This window comes from Castor canadensis, chromosome 6 (assembly GCF_047511655.1).
Source record: "Castor canadensis chromosome 6, mCasCan1.hap1v2, whole genome shotgun sequence".
Lineage (NCBI taxonomy): Eukaryota > Metazoa > Chordata > Mammalia > Rodentia > Castoridae > Castor > Castor canadensis.
In genome coordinates this window covers 139729776-139756155 of record NC_133391.1, presented here as the reverse complement: position 1 = coordinate 139756155, position 26380 = coordinate 139729776, and the positions used below count along the sequence as shown (strand labels likewise).

At 42.1% G+C, this 26380-nt stretch overlaps 1 protein-coding gene across 4 annotated transcripts in view; it reads left to right on the top strand.

Moving 5' to 3' along the window:
- The window catches only part of Nim1k (NIM1 serine/threonine protein kinase), a 56801-nt gene extending 31114 nt beyond the window's left edge, over nucleotides 1–25687 (top strand). For 3 of the 4 annotated variants that reach the window (XM_074077532.1, XM_074077534.1, XM_074077533.1), the window contains exons 2-5: nucleotides 2241–3192; nucleotides 17609–17877; nucleotides 18147–18209; nucleotides 19146–25687. In XM_074077532.1, the coding sequence (XP_073933633.1) occupies nucleotides 2901–3192; nucleotides 17609–17877; nucleotides 18147–18209; nucleotides 19146–19895 (1374 nt within the window). In that variant the 5' untranslated portion in view covers nucleotides 2241–2900 and the 3' untranslated portion in view covers nucleotides 19896–25687. The remainder of the gene's footprint in view (nucleotides 1–2240; nucleotides 3193–17608; nucleotides 17878–18146; nucleotides 18210–19145) is intronic. The other variant, XM_020185283.2, reaches the window with a different exon arrangement.
- The last annotated feature ends 693 nt before the right edge of the window (nucleotides 25688–26380 follow it).

The following is a 26380-nucleotide window of genomic DNA, read 5'->3' as shown; positions in this document are numbered from 1 at the left end:
AGATAATTAAAGTAAATGTTGAGATGGTATTATTAGTTTATAAATAAAACATATTTACCTCTTCTAAATCATACCTGAATATAACAGTGAATTGGTTAAGTTAGTTTATCCGTTCGTCAACAAAATTTATCAATTAAGTACCAGGCACTGTGCAGAACCCTGGATGACAGAGAATAAAGAGCAGGTTCCTGCCCTTCCGCACTTATCTACTTGGGATCTAAGTAGGTCAGCGACAAGGTCAGCACAGAAGAGAGGACTCTGAGAGGACACAGAGCCAAGAAGTTCTTCATAGTCTGCTAGCTCAGGAGGCGATCGAGAATGGCACCCTGTCCAGAATCCTTCTCTTTTAAGCTCAAGTTTCTTTCACAGTTACAATTAATGCTTCTGTACTTCATCTTGCATAAGCCGCATGGTCTCTTTGTGCCAGAGATCTAAGGAGATCTAGTGTCACTTGACCTTTTCAGATTCTTAGCCCAAGATAGAGGGATTGATATATCAGTGTCTGTGAACCCATCTAAATTGGAAGCAAATTGTGTCAGTGTGGCTTTTTCCTGGAGATAGGGTCATACATTTTGTTACAATCTCAAAGGAGCCTATGACCCCTGGACAATTACCAATTAGTGACCTTGGTTTTCTTAACCCAATTAAGGATCTCTTGAACATGTTTTTTAAAACATCCTAACCAGACTCTGACCTAGACATGTTTAATTACTACTTACCTGGTCCCTATTTCTGGATGTGGAGGGAGAGGAAGCTGGAAGAAGAATGAAGCCTGTATTCTTCATCCTTCTTTCAGCTTCCTCTCCCCATATCCAGAAAGCAGAACAGTACTGGACATCAATCTCTTCTTAACTTTTCTGATTTATGTTTATTTGGTATCACTGTACCTAACCACGATATAGTACAGGCAGCTCTATTCTTCACTGTAATAATGTGATATTGGACTTGGGAGTAGCTCAAGTGTAAAGCACTTGCCTAGCAAGCCTGAGGCCCTGGGTTAAACCCCCAGTATATAAAAATAAAACAACAAAAAAGCAATAATGATAATGTGATCTCATCAATATCAGAGTTGGAAATCCACATTTCCAAGGCAATCTATCATGTTTCAGCCATTTTTTTTGGTTCAAAAATGCTCAAGTCCAAAAACAAGTTCAACACACACACTTAGTGAACACTTTCTATATGTAGGTTATCATATTTCATGCTGAAGGAGAGAGGAGGGGAGCAAGACATGCAGATGAATTAAACCCAGTTCCCACCTTCACGTAGAGGAGGTATTTCAGAAAATGCACAAAGTTCTGTGTGGATTCAGAGAGGAAGAGATTGTCTCCTACTGGATAGTACAGGGAAAAAGTCTGGAAGACATTGCCAATGGGCAGTCTTTTTTATCACTGATGCTGCTGCAGACTCTACCTCCATTTGCCCAACTTCAAAACACAGTGCTGGACCTGGTGGCTGACCAGAGATATTTAAAAAATAAGCATAAGGGAAAAATTAGCCTTTGTCACAGAGTAACAAAAAGAGTGGAAGCAACTAGTATAGGAAAAGTTGTACAAGAACATCAAGGCATTAACTGGAGATAAAATATGATTATTCATATAAATATAAGAAAATTTGAAAATATTTGAAATAATAGAGGATATTTATTGTCTTCATTGCTATTGTGTTATTTTTAAAAATCTGGCTATGAAGCAACCCAATACAATAGGCACATTTTCCTCAACTTCAAGAAAAAGGAAAATTGGCCAGGTGGGTGTGGCTCACACCTGTAATCCTAGTAACTTGGGAGTCAGAGATTGAGGCTGGAGGCCGGCCTGGGCAAATTGTTCACAAGACCCTATCTCAAAAATATCCAACACAAAATAGGGCTGGCAGAGTGGCTCAAGTGGTAGAGTTAGAGCACTTGCCTAGCAAGCGAGTGACTTCTGTATAGCCACACACACACACACACACACACACACACACACACACACACACACAAAATAAATATATAAATAAAAGAGAGAGGGAGAAATTGTTTTGATGGTAAGCTGTGCAGACTATAAGGACTTCCCTAAAATGTAGATTGAGGAGTGTGGGTAGTACATTTTTCTTTTTACTAAGTCATATGTAAGCAAGCATCTACTGCAGATACGGGTCAAAGTGCATTTAGACAAATGATTACAAAGCACTTCCACGTTCAGTGTAAATGCTGTACAGTACACCAGCATGGGCTAATAATTTTCTTACTCTCTTTTTAGGATGAGCCAGCCACCTGCTTAGAGGAAGGCTCATCTAAATAAAGGCCAGCTAAAGTGACATTGCGGGGATTTAATCCTTCTCTGGCTGCCCTTGTGATGGAAGACTGATTTGCAAGAGCTTCCTTCCTGGGGCTCACATTATTAACTCTCCAGGGCCCTGCGACTTGACAGCAAGAGAAGCATAAAATGAAGAAGGTCAGAGAAAAGCCTGGGCAGCAGGGACTTGGGGGCCTCCCGGGGCTTTTACACACTGCAGTGCAAGATTGCCTGGCCATCAATGGAAATAGCAAACTGTAGCCTTTGTCCTGGGACACAGCCACCGATCACAGAGCATCAGACACCACATCGGACCAGAACGTTCCTGGAGTTCCATCCCAGTTAGAGCTATGGTAACAGAATATGTGCCTAACTGCCTAGTGAAAGCTTGCAAGTTCACGGTGAGGGGAGCTGGGAAGGCTCGGAGTGAGACTAGCAGCTTTTAGCTGGGCTCTGCTTCTTCTTCCTGAGGCTCAGCAAGGAGTTTTTGCCCAGGTCACAGGCAGCTTTCGTGGTCACTGACTCCGGCAGGTCTCCGCTGGCATCTCCCAAGCACTGGGCCTCTGCCTGCTCTGCGACCTGCCCTGACCGGTAGCTCCTGGCTGAGATGAGCCCGCGTGGACGATGACGGCAGTGTGCGCGAATGGAGGCGGCATGGTGACCTCGCACTATGCCAGGTGGGACCGGCGCGACAGCGTAGAAAGCGGCTGTCAGACGGACTGCAGCAAGGAGGGCGATGAGGTCCAGCCTCACCAGCTGACACCCTTCGAGAAGCTGACGCAGGACATGTCCCAAGATGAGAAGATGGTGAGGGAGATCACCCTGGGGAAACGCATAGGCTTCTACAGAATCCGAGGGGAAATTGGGAGTGGAAACTTTTCCCAAGTCAAGCTCGGGATTCACTCCTTAACCAAAGGTAGGTTCTGACTTCCCAAGGATCATCTGCGAGGTATTGGGGCCTAATTGAGGGTGGGGTTTGGAGGCTGGAGCCCAGGAAACAAGTTAAGTGACATCACCCCGTGCTGCACCCAAGCCCTGTGCCAGCTGCTCTCCATGGGCATCTTACTCATTTTTGCAGTAACGATGTGAAGTCATTATTATTTCCATTTTACAGACAGATAAACTGAGATCCAAAGAAGTAAAATGTGGCTTCAGCCATTCAATCTTGGATATTTTTGATTCCAAAAACTCTCAAGACACAATGTAGACAAGCTCATTCAAACGAATCTATCCTCTCTAAATAGGCCTTGGAGAAGTGGAGTGGAGAGTGGCTTGGTTCCAACACAATGCATGTCCTCAGTCCATATTCACACCTTCTATTTCCATTTGTGTGTCAACAGTAACGGCACAGGAGATCGGGGAGATAGACAGCCTCTGTCTCTGGATGGCAGGGTCTAGTTTCCCTTCTAATCAGAGGCTACTACTGCTGGGAAAAGGGGCAGGAACTCCAAACTTTCTGCTTCAGTCTACCTTGTTCTTGCTCTCAGTGACACCTCCTGGGCTACTGGGATTCCAGACTAGCAGTGAACTGCCCACACTGTCCTCAGGCAGGAACTTGTAGAGTCCAAAGCACACCTTTGTTGCCCAACCCCAATATGGACACTTCCCCAAGGTTACCTGTCACTTAGCTGAAGCCAACTATCATAATGGAATTATGAGACAGAAAAAGAACACTTGCAAGTGAGCCCAGTTTGCTCCATGTCTGAAGCCCAGCCTTCTCCTGAGAGGCCCTTACTGACCTTTTCTGTCTGGACCCAGCCTGGTACCATGTTCCAAGGTCTCTCTTTTCTTATATCAGAGGTGTCTTTTGCTTTCTTTTTTTTCCCAACACCCAATTCCAGGCCCTTCAAATCTCTGTTTTGCCTGTATAGAAAAGGCCCATATGTGTGCACACATGTATGCACACACACATACATTCGGAAGAACCTGAATATCAGGTTCATGACTTCACATCTTGGCGACCTTAATTACCTGGGTAAGGAAGTTTCTCTGAACCGCATATTCTTCACTTATAAAATGCAATCATTAACAGTGCGGGGTGTCAGAAGGATTAGTGAGTAAGTTCTCAATAAATGTTAACTTTTGATATTATTTTGCAGAGTTGTGTAAACCTTGCCTTACCTTTGCACAATCAAAGATCAATTGAAGTCTCTTTTTCAACAGAAGTTCATTTCTGCCTACAAACCATGATCGGTTCAGCTGCTGTTCCCTACAGCCTGTGATTTTCAATGTCAGAATTACTTGTGAATGTCTTAAAAAAAAAAAAAAAAAAAGAGTGCCCACAGCCCTCCCCAGAGCTTCTAATTTAACTGGTCGGGAGTGATTATTTCAAAACTCTCCAGGTTGTGCAGAACTAAGAAATACTGCTTAGCAACTTGCATATACTGTAGACAGATTTTTTTTTTCTTTTTTTGGTGGTCTAGGAGTTAAACGCAGGGTCTCACGCTTGCTTAACAGGCAGGTTCTCTACCACTTGAGCCATACCCCCAGCCCCTGTAGACAGCTTTTAAAACAGTAATGTTTGATGTTTGCCACAAATAATAATCCAGGTCTCGTTCATCCTTCAAACTCAATTATGAGGTGGTATGTTAGGCTTTCATGCTACATTTAACTCTCAAATTTCATTTCACTTGGGATAATATTCATCTATACAACAATAGAGGCACTGAATTAGACCTTGGGGGAAAATAAAGATGAATTAGATGCAGTCTCCACCCTAGAGAATCAGGGAAGAGAAGACATCCACAAACAAGTAGAGTACAAGTCAGAATTTGAAAAACATACAAGAGAAAAGTTGTGGGATTAGAAGGGGAGAGACTCTTACACCTTAGGCAGGAATGTTCTAGAAGGCTTTAAGTGGGGATAGAATTTGAACTACACTTCAAGGAAGGATGGGATTTTGGATAGGTGGTGGTTATAGGACTGAAGGGTTAGGGATTTAACTAGAAGGTGAAAGTGAACAAAACCATAAATACAAGAAAATGGTGTATTGTACAGTTTCCCTACATCCTAAAAGATGTAGAAGAGAACACTGGGAGAAAGGACTGGAAAGCTATATTGAAGCTGAATCATGGTAGACTTTGATGTGTCCTAAGGGACTTCAGTTTTTCCTTGGCAATGAAGAAATGATGAGATTTGTGTGATTAGAGTAAGGCTTTTGGAAGAGTAATTCCACAGTAGTGAGAATGAAGGTGGGGAAGAGAGAGACGCAGGAGCAGGGAAATGTCTAGAATTAATGATGATAGTCTGTAGTCCAGCCACAGGGGAGAGGACGCCATCCTAAGTTAGGATGGCAGCAGTCAAAAGAAAAGGAAGATCTTGGTGATGCTGAAGAGAAAAATCTGTAGGTTTGGTGCATTGATCACGGTTCTCCAGAACTAATAGGATGTGTGTGTGTGTGTGTGTGTGTGTGTGTGTGTGTGTGTGAGAAAGAGAGAGAGAGAGAAATTGGTCAATTAAAAGGGTTTAGCTCACATGGTTATAAAGACTGAAGTCCCAAGATCTGTAATCAGGAGGGCCTGAGGTATAGTTCCTATCCAAAATCCAACAGACTCAAGACCCCAAGAGCCTGTGTTTCAGTTTGAATCTGTAGGGCGTTTACTAATTCAAATATAAATCTCAAACACCCTCACAGACACAGCAGAATCATATTTGACCAACTATCTGGGTACCATGTGGCCCAGTCGAGTTGACAAATAAAGTTCATGGGTGACAGTTGGTAACTAATTGGATGTGGAACTGAGGATAGAAGAACAGGAGAAGGCAATGGACTAGACTACATGGGCCAAAACACTTATGCTTTAGTGTAAGCAGGGAAATATAAGGAAAGAGCATATTTGGGATGGGATGGAGAAATGAGTGAAAACACTGACAGTTGTCTGTTCCAGTCAGGGGCATGGGTGCAAGGTCAGACCAGGTTGCATCAAGGCAATTGTGAAGTTTGATGGCAGTCACTTAGGGGAACAGGAGTGATGTGCAACTTTTTTATACCTAAATGACTACTGGTTTGCATCCTAGTTAACATATATGTATATAGCACATATATGGAGTGGTTTTAAATGTCAAGAGAATTGCTTTTTTTTTTAACAGTACTAGGACTTGAACTCAGGGCCTTGCCTTTGCTAGGAAAGCACTTTAACACTTGATTCAAGTTTCTCAGAAAGGGTCTCATGCTTTTGCCTAAGCCACCCTTAGACCACAATCCTCCACCTTTGCCTCCAAAGTAGCTGGGATTACAGGTGTGCACCACCATGCCCAGAAGATCATTCGCTCTTGCTTCACAAACACTATGATTTTTCTTTTCTTTTCTTAAAAAATATTTTTGAAAATTTTAATGGATATATAGTAATTGCACATAATTATGGGATATAATGTGACATTTCAATACATGTATCTAATGAGTAATGGTCAGATCAGGGTAACTGGCATATCTGTCATCTCAGACATTTAACATTCCTTCGGGTTGGGAACGTTTTAAATCCTTTCTACAACTTTATCCTGGTACCCATTAATCATCCTCATCACAATCCTTTCCCCGCATTCATCCCAGGTTCTGGTAACCACTATTCTATTTTCTATTTTTTTAGATCAATTTTAGTTTTCACATGTGAGAGCATCTGATATTTGTCTTTCTGTCCCCAGTTTATTTCACTCAACATAATCATCTCCAGTTCCATCCCTGTTGTTGCAAATGACAGAATTCCATCCTGTTCATAGCTGAATAATTTTCCATTGTACACACATACCACGTTTTTTTATATTGCTTCATCTGTTAGTAGATACATAGGCTGGTTAGTGCTGCAATAAGCATGAGGGTAAAGATGTCTCTTTGACACACTAATTTCTTTTTCTGTTTTGAGATAGGGTCTCACTAATTTGCTACTGGATGTGGCCAGCTTTGAGTGTTTCACATTAATATGGGTTCAGATGTTAGACCCGAATGGAGAGGAAGCAAGTAGGACTGTGGAAGGAACACAGGCCTCAGGATAGGAAAGATTTGTTTCAAATCCTCATTCAGACTTTGCACTTCTCGCTCTAAATTCATCATCTTGATTATAAATTAGAGATTAATGACTCTTTAGAATTTTGGAAAAATTAGAAATAACACATGTAAAGTACAAGACCTATATAAGCTACTCAATAAATGATAGCTACCATTGGTGCAACTTTATTTTTTACTTAAATAAATTTATTTTAAAGGGAAATTAATATTACAATAGTGAAGAATCAACTTCACTTGCTTGGAAGGTAATGATAAAAATGAATATGGATGAACTCATACCAGAATGGTAAAAATAAATATAAGGCAATCAAATTGAAAAGTTTTAAAGGAAAATTACCAAGTAACAGAAAGTAATTGGAGGAAAAAAAACCATGTTAATCCCCAATCTGAGACTTTCTCTTTAATTTAATTAGGAGAATTCAAGAAACAATGAGAATGACACTTTTATGCTGTAATTCAGCACTACTAAGGGCTGTTTACAAGCACTAAAATTATTTGATGCTCTGTGAGTGTTAAAGGATCCACTTTGGGAAACCTGACTTCATCCAGTCTCCTATGGGATTACAAATGAGAAACCAGAGGCCCAGAAGTAGCTGTCCCAAGGTCATGACAGAGACAGATTTAGAGCTTGGCTCTCTCCTTATCCCACCAGACTACCTCAGGATTTTGGCATACTGTGGAAGAGGCAACTATCACACCCTATGCTGAATAAGCAAGCCAAAGCTAGCCAGGTACTGCTGCTTCTTCATGCCTATGGGCATTCTTCTTCCTTTTGGAAATATTCCCAAGGAGTGGTCTTGCCCTCAAAATGTCTTCAGAATGGTCAAAGAAACAGGAAATAATTAAGGAGTAATAAGAGTCCTGTGTTAGTCAGTTTTGTGTTACTGTGACAAAAAAGTAGAGATAATAAAGTTTTAAGAAGAAAAAGTTTATTTTGGCTCACAATTCAGAAGTTTCAGTCCATCATCACTTGGCCTACTGCCTTAGGACCTATGGTGAGGACATAGCAGAAGAAGCTGCTGACCTCATGGAAGCCAGGAAGCAAAAAGAGACAGGAAGAGACCAGTGTCCCAAGATCTCCTTAAAAGACATTTCCTTTGACCTCACTTCCTTACACTAGGCCCCACCTCTTAAAAGTTCTGTCACCTCCTGAAACCACCATGGTCTTGGGACCACATGGACCTTTGGGGGACATTTCATATCCAAACTTTAGCAGTAACCAGATCTCACAAAGGCATCCAGGGCTCTTCTTACAGCCGTCTCCTGCCAGTCCTCCCCATCCACAAAGTGTCCAGGAGAGAGCTGCCATCATGTCTTTACATGGCAGAAGGTAGTGCAGTATTGAGGGTTTGGAGTCAGCCAGACCTGGGTGGAACTCCAATTCTTTCTTTTTTCTCCATCTGTGCAACCCTAAATAAGTTATTTCCTCATTCTGTGCCTCAGTTTTCTCACATAGAACTTAAGCTTAATATATCAAGTACATTAGATTGTGGAGAGGAGCAGAAAACAAATATATAATAGATTGAGTTTGTGTCATGGGTCTAAGCATGCATTAGGCACTAATATTAGTCTTCTTTCAGAGAAGTCTAGATTCCTTAGGCCTGAGTTATGCATCATTCCGTTCATAGAACAGAGGTCTACCCAAGTTAGCTCGCACAGAAAGGGGCATATGGAGTCCTGGGAATTCTATGGACCCACAGCAGGGAAGTAGAACAGGGAATTAAGATATCACTCTTTCCATCTCCTTCACTTTCTCTGAGGCTTCTTCCCATGATCACTCTTCATCTTTCTTCTCTGTTTTACCCAAGGGTACACTGTGGTCAAGAATGGTGGTGGCCACTCCTGGGTCTACATAACTCTTCAGCTTCGTTGCCCATCTCTACCCCATCAGTTCCACACTACTTCTGTTCAAATTTTGAAGGGGGAATATGTTTGCTCCCTGGCTAGCCAATGAGTCAAGGCAGCAGCTCTTAGGTCTCTTGCTCAGTACTCTCTCAGCAGAGCCCAAGGTCATGAAGTGTCTCTGAGGAGAGAGAGTAGAGAGGCAGCAGGTTGAGGAGACATACCCACTATAGTGACAGTAACCAAATTAGCTGAGAAATCATGACACAGAAATAAAAACGTATTCATTTTATAGACAGGCCATAATGTGAGGAGGACAGAAGAAAAAGTTACAAAGTAATAATTGGTATTTATATGGTGAATTGAGTTTATTATAAAAGTAACTTCATACCTGTCCCCATGAGTTTCAGAGAACGTGACACTTCCCTGCTGTGCCTTGTTCTAGGTTCCTTGTGTGGCCTCATAACATGCTCTCCTCCTGCCTTACCTCCCACATGGTTCCCTGTTGTCAAAGGTACAGTGTTGTCCCTGGTGTATGGGATGGTATGTGCAAAAGGGATCAGGAAAGTAGATGGTGCTTTGTCCAAATGTGGCCGCCATAGTAAGCCAACTTGGCATCAGGTTTTCTAGGAAACATGAACAGTCTGGATAAGAAAATGAGATAATTATCAGGAAGTCAAAGCATTTCAGGGGCAGCTCCCAGGGCAGTAACTAAAACATAGAAAAATAATAAAAATAAGTAAATAAAGAGCACCAGCTGCTCTAGATCTCTAGAAAAAAGTCTCCAACATGGGCTAGCAGTATAGATTCCCTCAAGTCTTGCAAGCTGATAGGGCAGGTTGAGAGCCATTCGAGCTCCCCTTTCACGCTGATTAGAAATTTCTCAAAAGAGATGATGCACTCAGCTTTTGAATATTTTATATCCCATCTGTTGTCACCAATAAAAGTAAAAGAGGCAGCGGGTGTCTGTGCTTTTCTCTGTTACTACCCTTCCTGACCTCCTCCTCTTCCCTCCTACTCCAGTGTCATGTTTCTAGGACCTATTCTTCTCTTTCAGTTTACTTATTCATTGGCTCATCAATTCCTTTTTTAAAGCAACAATGTATAATAAATATCCCCTAAGTACTTGCTTTGTTCTGGACCTGACCTCCATAAGTGAGATACACTTCTTGCCTGATAGGGACTCAGAGACAGACAGAAAACTGTTGATAAGAGCTGTTGCAGAAAAAGGTGCCAATGGTGTACCCACTTGGGTCAGGCACAATCCTGAAAGGTCTGTTGAGCACGCTTGCGCTTAGCTGTGAGGTTTGTGGAGACATTTCACAGGGGAAAAAAGAAGTCCAGGAAGAGAGACAGGATGTAAATAACATGGACATATGAAGCAGTGTGGGGGGTCCATGGAGATTTAAAAGTAAAGCAGAGCTGGTGCATGGAGCATTTGCAGCATAGTGGGACATAAGATGGGGACATAAGGCAGGGTTTTGATCACAGGGAATCTTCTTGTGTATTTGAATTTTGTCAGATATCGGGGAGCCACTGGAGAGCTTTAAGCAAATGGTTAATATGATTTGATTTTAGTGAGGAAGGTGAATTGAAATTGGAGAGTGACTGTTAGAAGTTCAGATGAATGATGATGTTCATCACAACCAAGGAGTAGCAGTGAGGATGCAGAGAAGGGGATGCATTTGAAAAATGATTTAGAATATTAGAAAACCTTATGATCTATTGCACAGGCAAGAGCAGGAAGGGACAAGGGGAAGAATTGACAATGACTCCTGTGTTTTCAGTTTTAATGATTTAGAAGTGAATAGTAAATTGCAGAAGAAATTCATGTGAGAGTCAAGATTTGGAAGCACTGACTTGGAGCTTCATGGAGGTCACGGCTGGGAAGTAAAGATTTGGAGCTTAACAAAATCCAAGGTATACTGAAAATATTTGGGGTTCTAGTTACAAGCTCCCTGGTATCAGATATTGTATCATATTGCAACTTAGAGTTCCCTCACAAGCATTATAAATAGCAAATATTTGACAAATTTTTTAATATACTAACATCTCATGAAAGCCCAGTAGTGATGGAGAAGAGCAGATGGAGCACAGAAGTTGCTCTGGTAGTTGCTCTGTGCTGTCTGTCATCTTCAGGTCAAAGATGGGAACTAACTCAGTCTGTGGTAGATGGTAAAGAAGACCCATTGGTTTTAAGAAAGTGATCGTTCCTTGTGACTGCATTCATTAAAATACCAAATTAAAATTGAATTCTCTTTGCTAAAAATTATTAGGTAAGCCAGATGTGGTGGGTCATGCCTGTAAGCCCAGCACTCAGGAATTTGAGTCAGGAGAATGGTGAGTTCAAGGCCAACAAGGTCCTTAGGGAATCTATTCCCTAAAGTCAATCCATCCTATAAATAAATCCAATATTGGATTTATTACAACCAATATTATATTATAACCTCTAGACTGTAATAACATGGAAGATGTATGGAACATGGTAAGTGAAAAAGCAAGGTGCAAAAAACTGATGTGAGAATAACCCTAGGTTCTTGTAATGACAAAATGAAATCATTCACTGATTATTGAACACTTTTTTGTAATAGGCATTCTTCCAGGATACAGCAGTGAACAAAATAGACAGTGACCAGCTGTACATTGATGGCTCACACCTATGATCCTAGGTACTTGGAAGGCTGAGATCAGTAGGATCACAGTTTGAGAACAGCCTGGAAGAGACCCCTATCTCCAAAATAACCAGAGCAAAAATGGACTGGAGGTGTGACTCACATGGTAGAGTGCAAGCACAAGGCCCTAAGTTCAAACCCTAGTACCACCAAAAAAAAAGGCAAGGAGGTTTTTTGATCCTGAGTGCAAAGCAAGACAAGTCATACTATAACAGGGAGCTAGATTTAACCAGGGCTGTGGTTTAGCTGAGGGAACCCAACACTGTGAGACAGGCAGAGGAATGGAGGGAGTGTGCAAAACTGTGAGGACAGCAAAAGACATCATCATTAGTGAATGCTGCCATCTTTGCAGTTGCTCAACCCAGAAACCCTGGCTTCCCCCTTAGCCCTAACAGCCAGACACCAAGGCTTACTGGTTTTACCTCCTAAATACTCTACCACCCACATTTACATTATTCGTGCCACTGCAGCCAGAAATGATCTTAGAAAATGCAAGCCTAATCGTGCTGTTTACAACCTTCCAATGACTTCTTACTGTCCTTAACACGTGGTCCCAGATGTGACTCTCAAAACCTTGGCCATGGCTAACTCTCCAGCCTCATCTTGGCTTCCATTTTCTTTCATGCCCCATGTGCCAGCCCTGTTTTCTTCTTTTAATTCCTCAAAGGCAGTGTTCTCCAAAGTGGGATACACATACCCCATGGGGTGCCCAAGATGATTCTCTGGGATGGGGGAAAATATTAGAACTTTGTTTGTATTTATTTGTAATTTTATCTTTTAAATTTCTATGGTCATTCATATTTAAAATATGTATATTAATAGTATACGCACATGATTTATAAATGAATATACATATATTAGAGTGAATGCCATACAATATTTATTGCCAGTCAGAATACCTTATAGACCATTACCCTAAAATATCAATATCTTTCCTGTCTCAAGACCTTCTCTCCTACCCTTCCCTGCATTTAGAACCTCTTCTTATTGACTCTCCCCTACTTTCCTCCAGCAAAGTCTTAATCAAGATCTAGGGAAAGTGTTAAAAATCTTCCAGGCCTCCAGACTAGGGGTACACCCCATCCTCATATTCTATGTTCCCATTGAACTAGCACTTTCCTCCCAAGTTCACCATTCAACCCTCCAGATCCCTTCTCTGTCCTTCATCTTGCTTTCTGACCCAGACTATAACATCTCGGTCTTCTGGGTTTTAGTTGACCTTGGTCTTTCGGGAGACCATGCAAGGGATCAGTGGAAGGAGAAGAAAGGCCTGACCTCCATTCCTCCAGCTCCTCACTGGAAAGTTGATTCAGGCTAGCTCTGTGTTTAGTAAAAGGTGAAAGATTTACATGATCTGAAGAGTAGCCAGAGTATGACTGCGCATCTAGAAGTCTTGGCCCCTCTAGAGGCAGTTTTCTCTATACAACACTCTTTCTAGGTTCTAATATCCACTCCTGCCCCTCTCCCCTTGGTCCTGTAGACATATTTTGCTTGGTCTAGTCTAGGTTTGAAGTTTGAATTAGTTGCTGGTGTTTAATAATTGGAAGCTTTTACATAGAAATTGTGCAGTTGTCTTGCTTCTCTTGAAACATTAAAAAAAAATCCGAAGTGTTGACAACATGAGGCCTACATTCCAAATAGTAACCATCATCTGGAGTTGCATAGCAGCACAGGTAAACTTCAGGACTCCAATGTTTTGCTCTCTGCTTTGCTATTGCCACCTGGCCTCTAGACATTGGAGTTTGCAAGTCTGGGTTTAAAGAATGTGTCACTCAGTAGGAAGGACATGGATTAGACGTACCAGATGTGGTGAAAGAGAGGGTTGATATCTCAAATCTGTGCACTTTCTTCTCTGTCTTCTGCCACCACCAAAAGGGTCGTCTTTAATAACCGCCTGCTAAAGCATGCCCCGCTCTCAAGCTGGCTGCCCTTCTACATACTTTTGCCCTGCAGCCAGACTGCCCTTCCTATAGTGGGAGCCAGATTATAGCCTCTTCCCATTAGATTTTCCCATTATAGTAAAGGTAAAGGAATCCAAAGCTGTAGGTTACCTCACCCTGCCTAGTGTCAGGCTAATTTGGGGCCAATTCTCCATCATTCTATCTCCAGCCTAGCAGGCTCCTCTCAGGTCCTTGAGACAAATGTTATGTTTTGACCAGGCTGGTGCATACACACCATCCCCATGGGCTTCTCCCCTTATCAGGGGAGATTGATGGCAAGAACTCAGGGCTTCACACTTGCAGAGAAGGTACTCTACTACTTGAGCCATGCCTTCAGTCCATTTGCTCTGGTTAGTTTGTAAATGAGGTCTCATGAATTATTTTCCCAGGTTAGCTTCAAATGGTGATCTTCCTGATCTCAGCCTCCCAAGTAGTCAGGATTACAGGTGTGAGCCACTGGCACCTAGCAAAGCTAGACTTTATTAAAGCAGAAATCTTATAAAGCAATAGAACACTCCCAAAGGAAAGTGAGGGCAGACAACTTGACCAGGCATTCAAGTGCCCCAGCCTCCAGTCTTAAACACTTTTATGCATAGAGGTTAATGATTATGCAAAGGATTATATTAAGGACATTTACATAATTGAGTTTTCCAAGAACTGGGGAGTGGGGAGTGGTTTGCCTATTAAGGTGTCCTCAGAGCCAAAATGTTGAGCCAAGATGTTGAGGAAAGATGCATGCATAAAACCACAACTATAATGAGATGTAAATGAGGACTGTTGGGGTCATTGCTGGGGACCACTGGCCATTGTACCAAGTAGTGTCAATCACAGTCAACCATTACTCCAGAGCAATGGTGGAAAAGGATACTTGGCAAAATGTACTTGGATATGGTGCTGCACCTATTTCCTGGCTCATTTGTGTTATTATTCCATCTCTACCTGCCTACCCCATACCACCCTCACCTCCTCCTCACAATGTAAGTGCCCTTACTCAGGAAGGCCTTTCTATTGTTTATCTAGATCAGGGTTTTTGGGGTGTTTTTCTCACTGCCTGGTGCGTGCAAATTCTCATTGAGCATGTGTTGAAAGAGTAGATTTAGAGACCCAGTTCTTCATGGACGATATTTTCAACCACTAAGCAACAATTTAGAAAAACAGGGACTTTAAAATATAGGACTGGAGGCTCGGTTCAAGTGCACCTGCCTCACACGTGCAAAGCCTTGAGTTCAATACCCCCCAAAGAAAGTTTTATATGATTACACATTTATATTGTAAGGCATGTCTATAGTTTGACTTAACTCAGGGTGGGGCAATCTAGGCACCTAGAGAGCAGAATTAAGGAAGCACTCACTGTCACAGAACCTTTCCTGCCTGGCTCTGGCCCTGGGAGGGAAGCCTTTGTTAAGAGCCATGGAAATGAAAGGGAAGGGATGAGAAGGGACACAAAAGGTATGGGAAGGAAAAGAAGACTAGGATTGTGACAAAAGGAGATTTGTGACAGCAGTCTGACACCTACCCACCACCTGATTCTTAAATATACAGAAGTGTGACAGTTGCTTTAGGGAGATGAGGGAGCAAACTGTGACCAGTATAATCATAGAAATCTGAGTCAGTAAGGAGGAGAAACAAGGGGAAGACCCTTCTACAGGGAGTTTGTGAGACCAAAGGGTGGACTCCATTATTCCAGCCCTTAAAATATCAGTTCGCTCAACAACCTGCACAAAACCAGAAGCGTCCAGTTTCAGTTAAACAGATGAAAGGAATCAACCCTAATGAGTAAAACATACAAAAGATGTAACCAGGGGAGGAAGAACGCCCCAAGGATTGCCACTGGAGTACTTTTGCTGAGATTAGCCAAACCCTAGGTGGAGCGGGGGTTGCTGTTTTGTGGTTGGCCTCCTCACTGTTCAATATAGCCTTTACCAAAGGAAGCACTGACCACATCAGACACCAGTAAACCTTGCCTCTTTCCATTGCAGAAGCCTAGGCTGACTGTAACACTCCTATTTTAAACTAACAGTGCCAATTTTCATGGCAAGAACTTCTGTGACAACGTTCTTCAAGGCAGTGGTTTTGCAAATAGGTCAAACAGGCACTTTGTGGTCCTGTTCTCTCCTTTTTACTTGCCTGGTAGTAACTTCTTTCTTACCTGCCAGAAAGTCTGGCTCAGTTGGAACCAAAAAATGAATGATGTTTTATTATGGAGTTAAGATTCACTCATTTTTAAGAGTAACCATCACACATTCTATATTTAGAAAAAAAATCAGTAAGAAAAATAAAATTTAAAGGAAAACCATCTGTGATCCACCAAATAGAAAATGATTCTTCTAAAGATTTTCATGAATATCCTACCATATTTTTTCTATCCAGATGCATATTTGTATTTTTTCTCACTTAATATATTTTTAACATCCTTTCATTTAACTAAATACAGAGCAACATCATTATTTTTGATGTGCCATCATAAAGACAGATGGACTACACTTTAACTACCTGGCTACTTGAGCTGTTCCCAGTATTACAGAAGTCTTACATGCATATCCTTGTATATGTGTCAGATTATTTTTCTAAGACTAATTGCTAAGAGCTGGATACAGTGGCATATTCCTGTAATCCCAACACTCAGGAGGCTGAAGCAGAAGGACCTTGAGTTTGAAGTTAGTCTGGGCTACATAACAACCTTGACTCAAAAAAAAAAAATTAATTCCTAAAAGTGAAATGGTTGGGCCAAAGTGTGTGACCATCTTTAAGGTTTTAACACATAACACCAAACCACAATCCAGAATCATTGTACCAATGAATCCTTCTGTCAGCTGCACAGTGCAGTGCCACACTGTGCCATTTGCTCTGTCTCCACCTACACTCCGTGAACACTGAGTACTGTTGTGCCTGATACTTTACATTACATGGCAGCCACTGACAAAGTCAGATAAAACTCATCCATGCATGGAGAAGAGGAGCGGGGAGTCAACATTTACAGGCAAATGGGCTGAGATTGCAGCAAACTCTGAACCCCCAGAACTTCGGCATCATGGTCATCCTAAGCAGGTGTCATACAAGACTTCCTGGAATCATTAATTATGAAGCTAGCCTTGAAGGATTATCAGGAATCAACTGAATACAGAATAGGGAACGAGGGATAGTAAGAATGATTCAGATAGGAGAATGGTCCCAGGCATGAAGATTCGCTTCTTCAGGGAATAGCAAACAGATCTGTAATTGTAGTAAAGGCTGAGTAGGAAGTTGGGGTTAGTAGACAGGACTTACAATGAAGCTGAAGAGACAGGCCAGGTCGGTTTTAAAAGGTCTCTCATAGTCTGGAGGTGTGTCTCAAGCATTAGAGTACCTGCTTTAAAAGCATGAAGCCCTGAATGCAAACCCTAATCCCACACACACAAAAAAAAAATAAAGTGAAAAAAATAAATGGCTCTCTGAGCTAAAAAAAAGAACTGTGGCTCTTTTGACTTAATCTGGAAAGCCAGGTAAAGACCACAACTAAAAACTCCCTTGGAGACTGGAGGTGTGGTTCAAGTGGTAGAGCACCTGCCTAGCAAGCACAAAGACCTGAGTTCAAATCTTAGTAGGACAAACCCCCCAAAAAACAAACAAAAAAACTCTCCTGGGAGACAGGAGTTGGCACCAAATCCTGTGTGTGGAAGACCTTCCCTGATCTAAAGGAGGAGCACTGATATTCAACTTGAGAATTGCTTTGTCATTCCCACGGATAAGCTCTGTGGACTTTGGAGCCACCATTTACCTCTGTGTCTAGAAAAATAAAGAAACCCATCCAGGACTCTTCCAGTTCTTAACACTTGTTCTCCTATAAAAACAAACAAAAACTCGGCATGTCCTTTGACTTTTTTGTTTTCTTTCCAGAAAAGGTGGCTATTAAAATCCTGGACAAAACCAAATTAGACCAGAAAACCCAAAGGCTACTATCCCGGGAAATCTCCAGCATGGAAAAACTGCACCATCCCAACATCATCCGCCTTTACGAAGTCGTGGAGACCCTATCCAAGCTCCACTTGGTGATGGAGTATGCAGGGGGTGGGGAGCTGTTTGGGAAAATTAACACTGAAGGGAAATTCTCTGAACCAGAAAGCAAGCTCATCTTCTCCCAGATTGTGTCTGCCGTAAAGCACATGGTGAGCAGGGTTAGGAGTGAATCTTGGGAATGTGGGCTGTAGTGTGCCATCACCCAAGTACTTCAGAGGGCTGTTGTTGAACTTGCTTCAGTACTAGGGCAGCTCACACTGAACTTTCTTGACGTCAGGGAGCTCCCCTAGCTCTTACTGCCTCTGAACCCAGCACGTTGCTTCTTATTAAGAGTTATTTTTATTTTAGTTCTGATTATTTCTTTAGATAAACCTGGACTCCTAAAGCACACTGTCTGGTTCTTTTGTGCCCTTTCTAGAGTTGGCCATCTTGCTGGGCACACAGAAGAAACCTGACTTGCACACCTACTATGAGTAATCTGGTGAGAGAACAGAAGAGACTCTGGGTGTCCTGCCATTTCTCCCAAGCAATTGAGTCTCTTAGGAAGGGTGAATCACAGGCACAGATCCAAATTTTATTGAGTTTGTTTATGTGTAAGGACCATGCCAAAGACTGTTGATCAGCATGTACAGTTCTCACCTCAGCTTTACGAGGTGTGGTTATCAGTATCCCATTTTACAAAGAAGAAAAGTGACATGTTATACAGATGGTATAATTGAACCTACAACTGACCAGACTGTCAGACACCAAAGTCTAGATTCTTAATTCAAAGGACCCTTTAGGAAAAGTAACCCTAAACCATTTTCCAAGAGCCCTTGACACTGAACAGGTCAAAGGTCCTGAGAAGATTGTCTGGTTCTAGAGTGCATGGGTGAGAAGGAGCGTGTGCTCACAACCCACTGTGGGATCTGTTGCTTAAAACTTGACAAATGTAGCCTCTTCCCTTCTGCTGAATTATGTAAAGATAAAAGAGCTCACTCAGAGAAGCCTGGCTGGCAGGTTGGAGGAGAACTCCAAGTCTTCCTGCTCTTGACCCAATCAAGAGATCACTCAGTCAGAAAACCCTAGATAAGATCTGAAATACCAAGGTGTACTGTTTGATTGTATTTCAGAATGTGGAGTTTCATGAGCTCTGGAAATTATTTCTGGCACTAATTTCCAAGTTCACATGTGTGGGACAAACTCCAGTCCTCATCCCATAGAAGATATTCAATGTTTGTTCTACTTGTGGATGTGTGTTGGTGCTACATCAAGCTAGAGGTTATGATAGAATTTGCTCACGTGATTTAAGTTGATCTCCACTGAATTTCTATAACTGCTCCACCATCACCTCACTGTTGCAGACCAACTGATATTTTTTATTTTGGTATTTTAATTCAAAACTGATTCTCACCTCTCCCCATGTTTTCTTCCACAGCATGAAAACCAAATTATTCACAGAGATCTGAAAGCAGAAAATGTATTTTATACCAGTAGCACTTGTGTGAAGGTGGGCGATTTTGGATTTAGCACAGTAAGTAAAAAAGGTGAAATGCTGAACACGTTCTGTGGGTCTCCTCCCTATGCAGCACCTGAACTTTTCCGAGATGAGCACTATGTTGGTGTTTATGTGGATATCTGGGCCTTGGGGGTGCTTTTGTACTTCATGGTGACTGGCACGATGCCATTTCGGGCAGAGACTGTGGCCAAATTAAAGAAGAGTATCCTTGAGGGCTCCTACACCGTGCCCCCACACGTGTCAGAGCCCTGCCAGCGGCTCATCCGGGGAGTCCTTCAGCCCATACCCACAGAGAGGTATGGGATCAGCTACATCATGAACAACGAATGGATGCAAGGGGTGCCATACCCCACTCCCCTGGAACCTTTCCAACTGGATCCTAAACATTTGTCAGAAACCAGCACCCTCAAAGAAGAAGAAAATGAGGTGAAAAGCACTTTAGAACATTTGGGTATTACAGAAGAGCATATTCGAAATAACCAAGGGAGAGATGCTCGAAGCTCAATCACAGGGGTCTATAGAATCATTTTACATAGAGTGCAAAGAAAAAAGGCTTCAGAAAGTGTGCCAATGATGATACTGCCAGACCCTAAAGAAAGAGACCTAAAGAAAGGGTCTCGTGTCTACAGAGGCATAAGACACACATCCAAATTTTGTTCAATTTTATAAATTACATCAAATTGTTGGTAATTAACCAAGATCATTGCTGCTTTTAAATTTTTTCATGTACAACTTGGGTGGAGACACTTTTGTAATTTTTAAATAAATTTAAATTTGAGATATGCATTTTCCTTCCCACAAGTCTATTAGTTCAGGTTTTGGTTTGATTTGGGATCTTGTTGTCTTCTTCTCAAATTCTATCATTCGTTTAATCAAGAATTATTTATTCAGTGCCCACTATGTATCAGGCACTGTTTAAAGTGCTGAGGAAACAGTAAAGAATAAGGCCAGGATATGCTAGTAAGGACCAAGGCACTAACAGGCATATTATTTTTTTCCCAAAAGACAAATATCAAATAGTAATAGATGCTGTGCAGAGAATCCAAGCAAAGCAATCTGATATTAGAAGCTGGATTAGCTCTTTAAGGAAGGGCAGTTTGAGTATTGGTTGACATGCTTTCAGACAGGGAAGGCAAACTCCATGTGACAGCTGAAGGAGAAATAGGTGTGACTCTTGGAAAATGCCAAGAACATCCAGACAGGTAGGGGTTTAAGATTGGGTTTCCCCAAACACAGCCTAAGGTAAAAAGGCTTCCATGTAGAGTTGTTTATTTGGAAAGTGATCCGATAACACAGGAGGGAGGGGGAGGGGAACGAAGACAGCCCATACAAAGGCACATTATGGAGTTGGCCAGTGTCATAGGTGACTGGTACTGAGTGCTGCAGGATCTTCTGAGGAGCCTTATGCAATACATCTCAGGCATCTGCCCAGATTACAGAAGGGGAAAGGATTTCTCCATCAGCTCCTGTCCATCACTGGTCAAAGGCAGCCAATGTTGTCACCTGCCCTGCATTTCCAGAGTATGCTCTGTGAGTGCCAAATGGGTTCCCTGTACCTCATAGGCCTTTGTATCAGAGAAGCCTTGGAGTAGTAAAGAAGAGTACACAGCACTGGACTGAGAGAAAGTATGGCCAAGGAGAATGGCATGGAAGTTGTCAGCACTGTATCAGTGCTGGAGGAAGCAGTGTGGCGGGAAGGACCTGAAGTGTGACACAGCCCATCCACCTCCTGCTCCACTCAGATCACCCTCTGTGTGCTCCTTCAAGGCAGTGGGACCGGGAAGGACTCCATGCACTGGGTCAGGAGGCGCTGCAGCAGTGCTTCTCAAGCTGCAGTGCATCAGAATCACCTGAAGGGCTTGAACCCCTCAGGCCACCCTGAGAGCCAGTGCATCTGAGATGGCAAGAATTTGCATTTCTAACAAGTCTCCAGGCGATGTTGATGCTGTTAGTCAGAGGCCAGGCTTTGAGATCCATTAAGCTGAAGTCATTACTACAGCTGGTCCTGAGGCCATAATTTGGACTCATACCTCCCTCCTCCATCACCCTTCCTGTTTCCCTCCTATGCTTCCTTCACCTTTGGCCAGCATTTCAGCTGGTCTAGATTGAGTACCATAACCAGACCTCTATCATCAAAGAATGAGTCCTTAGTGGCCTTGTCTTCGTTAGGCCATAATTGCTACCTCTGCCTATTCACATTATCATGAGGCCCAAAAGTGACACATCAGTGAATCTCTTGAGTTCCTGAAATAGTCCTCTTTAACTCATTATGATAATTAGAGTCAAAAATCCTCATTGGTATACCTCCTCTGTTTGTTTGCTTATCCACTGGTATGGGCAACCCAAATGACCATGTAATGGTGGGTCCTCTCCTGAAAGCATTCCTCTGTCCCCTGGGAACCAAAGCCTCTTATCTGGTCAAGAGTAGGTTGTGGGAAAGAAGAGTACAAAACCTTCGAGGGAGTCACTGATTTTGATGGTGAGATAGGTCAATACGACTTCCACTCATTGGTTCCCAGACCTGTGTATTTTAATGGATGTACATGAGTCACTGTTAAAGCATGCATACTGAATCCTGAAGGACCATACTTCAATGCTGCAGGTTACTTATATCTGGGGCCTTACCTAAGCCATGCCATTCTTCCCTTTATACTGGTTGCTTCTGATATCGAGGTATATGGTAGAACAAGGAGATCTGTGGTCATGTACTCATTGCCCCACCTTCTTTATAAAAAAGTAGTCATTCAGACAATGTTATGTGAGATAGCATGACAATGAATCAAGTATTCACTTGATCATAGCATGATTGTATTGGACGGTACACTGTTGGCAGGAAAGACAAATCCATATTCTGAGTAAATGTCAAGTCTAATGAGGGTGAATCACTGCTGTGCCATCTGAATTTATGACTCTATGGCTCTGATAATGCCAGTAAGTCTTACTAGGGTGTCTGCCACTTCCTGATAGCCAAATCCATCTCACATGCTATCACAATATAGTGGACCAGCATGATATTCTGCAGAATGTCAAGATGACCAGTCTTTTTGGACTATCCTGTGACATGTAACAAGAGGCTTAACATTGCCTTGTGGTGACAGAGTGAGGATCATTGTTCATCCCAGAGGAATGTGAAGCTTTGATCCTCTTGCAGATGAAAACTGAGAATGCATTTGCCAAATCAATGTGCATACCAAGTGCCAGTAAAGGTACCACATCCAGTATAGCAGCTACAACCGAGACTAAGAGCAGTGCACCATCAGGCTCCCATTACCCATCTGCTTGTTTTCAGGAATCTGATAAGTTAAATGACATTACAGTGTAGCCCATTATTCTTGCTGCCTTTACAGCCATTTTTTTTTTTTGATAGTGACACTGACAGCTGTATTTCCTTGTGATTGCCCATGTGGGATGGGGAGAATTTCTATGTGGTTCATCCTCCCACATGGCTCTTACTACACTGATCAGGAGTCTAAGTATATTTATCCTGAATATATACTTGGAGATTGGGGAACTAGTCCTATGGCCAGAACTCCCTTCATCAAATGGTTTCTCTAAGCTTCCATCTTCATGTAAAGCCACAACTGTATCAACATTCCTCAAAAATTTCTTGGTATGTGTATCATATACACTTATGGAAGCAAGGCCTTTTCTCAAGATCAGCCCTCTCCTTCATTGTGCACTGGATGTGTAAATTGACTTACATCTGGAGGCTGTATAAAGGACAATAATTTTCCCATTGTGACAGAGCCTTCTACCTACCAGCGTTTCTTCTCTCCCTCCCTCCTTCCCTTTCTTGGTTACAAAAGTCAAGTAACATTCTAATCAGCTGTCTCAGAACTCCATGATCTATTAGCCATTGTCACAAAGCCCTGCAGATCAAGGCACCTTGATTTACACTCCAGTCTTAACATTCATTATATTATGTCCACCTTTCCTTTGCCATTCTAGAATCCTATCACCTCCACTGTGACAGCACGCTTAGTTTCACAGTGGCTCTTTCTGCTGTGACACTGCTGTCATAGACGCTGGTACACCCCTCACTAGTGCACTCTGATTGCCTTAGTGAAAGCAGGGTCCTCCTAAGGAATACTGTTAGGTGGCTGTTTAGTCTCATGTGATTAATTCAAATATTCACACCTCCTGGAACCTCCTAGTTACTCTAAACTATGCCAAGTCAGTCCCACAATCTCCACCTCATTTACTGTTTGCCATTATCATGCCTCAGTAGCAACCAGCTTCAGGTGTCCCTTACTCCAAGTCATGGGTGAAAGTTCCCCTGATAATAAACTCTCCCTTACTGTGCCTTAACTTCTCCTCTCCCCTTTTACCTCTGACCCAACAACCACACGTATTTGACAGTAATTAGCCACGTTCTGCAATTTCATCAGTGTCTACACTATTTCCACACAGACAGGAATTGCATTTCTCCACTGGGCTGTGTTGAGACCTCAGGTTGGTTTTTCGTTTGGGGAGCAATGAAAGCATTGGTAAAAAGGATCTGGAAGAGGTCAAGCATCACCTTGCAGGCATTTGTCTCATAAGCAGCCTTGGCAAGAATGAGCTGCCTTCTGCCTGTTGATTAGGGAAACCATGGTTTGCAACTTTTCCAGGCTTATCCACAATGCTAACTTAGATCTTAGGGTCCCTCTCTCTTTTTATCAATTCATTGATCAAGAATTGTCAAGACTTAGCACTTTCCAACCTTAAAATGAAACTCTGAGCCTATTATAGGTAGCTTCCTTACACTGCAGGAGATAGGCTCTTGGGCTTTCAGTGTTCCTTGAATTGGTAGTTAGCTGACTTGAGCCTATCATTTTGTTTTCCAGGCTTCCTAAACAGTTCATAAAGGCTGGACAAATTCAGCCTATCATGGCACCACGTTGTTCAAGTGCCACAGGTACCACAGGTGCTTCACCTTCCTCCTACACCTTACAGGATTCTCAGGATGACTGTTGTTCCATGCCACGAGTTTCCACCACCCACTTACCAACACTATCAGTGTTCCCTCATCATAACAAATTACAACACATTTATCTCACGCTCCTGAGACAGAAGTCTGACACAGGTCCCAATGATTAAAAATCAAGGTGTTTTCAGGGCTGTATTGCTTTCTGGAGGCTCTAGGAAATAATCCACTTCCTTTCCCTGTTCAACTCCTAGACACTCTGCATTCCTGGTTCATAGTTCCCTTTTCCCATCTTCAGCTTTCTATAGTCACATCTTCCTATGATCACAACGAAAAAATGGTCTGTTTTGAAGGACCCACATGATTAGGTTGGGCTCATTTTGACAATCCAGGATAATCTCCCTATATCAAGGGCCTTAATCACATCTTGTCATGTAAGCAAACATTCAGATTCTAGGAAGGGATATCTTTCATGTAAGGGGTATTATTTTGTCAGCGACAAACAATGGAGTGTTTTTGCAATTGGCTGGTGAACCAGATCCAATCTTCCATTCTGAGGGTTTGCTTTCTAGGGCCATTCTGGGGACCAACAATCTCAGCTTGGATTCTCCAAAAACCAGATAAATCCTTACATGAGTCATTTATTTGGGAAATGAACCCAGGATGCAGGAGAAATGCACAGGAGTTAAACTAAAAAGAAGAAATATGAGGGTGTTTGTTGAACTGGTCACAGGCAACAGGATCTATAGGATCTTATGAGGAGTCATATGAAATGCATCTCAGAACTGACTGCCCAGGGGATGAGAGAAAGCATTTACCCACCAGCAATGTCCCACCATTGGTCAAGGGTGGCCCCATTGGTACCTAGCTCTTCTGAACTTCAGTTATAAAATTGAGTGCCAGATAAATTCTGCAAGCAGTCCACATCAGTGAAGTCAAAGCAAGAAGTATGTAGAAAGAGTCCAAAGGGAGGTGCCAGAACATTTGGTGAGAATCTTAGTCAAAGACTTTACGGAATCAATCACAAGAGAGCCAGAAGTAGAAGGTAGGCAGAGGGTGTCTGAAGTGAGAACCAAGTTTCTGATGTGCAGAGCAAAGGGTCTATGGCTAGAAGAAACGTGGCATGTTCAAGAATGGAAGAAAAGGCAGGGTAGATGAAAACACATTAAGCCATGGTGAATGTGGTACTGAATTGAAGTAGGCAGGGACCAAGATCTCACAGGACTCTTTAAGTCTGAATAAGGAATTTTATAGGGCAAAAAGTACTACTCAGTAAAGCAGCACACAAAATGCATTGTTTTTATTATAAACTAGTGCCCTGCTTTTTAATAAAAATTCATCTACTGATTTATATCTATACTCTTCATCAAATTATTGCCTTAGACATAATTGGGGAGGAGAAAACAACAGGTCACTTATTTTCTCCTACCACCAATTAAGAAAATATGAGAGCCAGATGCCAGTAGCTCACCCCTGTAATCCTAGGTACTCAGGGGGCAGAGATCAGGATTGCAGTGTGAAAACAGCCACCCCCCCCACCCCCCAGCAAATAATTCACAAGACCCTATCTTGAAAAAAACCTATTACAAAAAAAAAAAAAAAAAAAAAGCCTGGTGGAGTGGCTTAAGTGGTAAGAACACCTGCCTAGCAAGTGTGAGGCCCTGAGTTCAAACCCCAGTGCAGCCAAAAGAAAAGAAAAAAATGAGAAACTGTGAGTTAAGAGCAGTTTTTAGAAATTTTGAAGAAAGAGTTTGCTTGTCAAGATTAAATAAATTTAAAGATACCACTACATTCTTTGCTCTGTCAACTTCTACTTCAGTGTTTTTTTGCTTTTTCTGGAAATTCTAATAGCAGAGAAGAGATGAACTGTTTCAATTTAGTCACAGAAGGATCGAAAATAACTGCTTTCACATCTAGTGTCAATCTCAAACATATTCAATACTCAGAAAAACAGAAAACCACAGGAAAAGTCTATAAGTAAGAAAGCACAAATTCCTTAAAGGAAACAAGGAAGGACAGAGACCTTAAAATCCTACTGATTAGGATCCTAGAATTAGCAGAAATGACCGTAGAGAGGAAGGCTTTACTTGACCCAGAGATTAGGGCAATGGCTCAGAAAAAATTTTATACTATGTATCAAATCCAGACACATTATAATATCATAATGTGTCTAGTATTGACTAGAAAACAGTCTCATTTATTTCCTAATGTATAGAACCCTAAGAGTATTAATAGGGCTCCTCAAGGT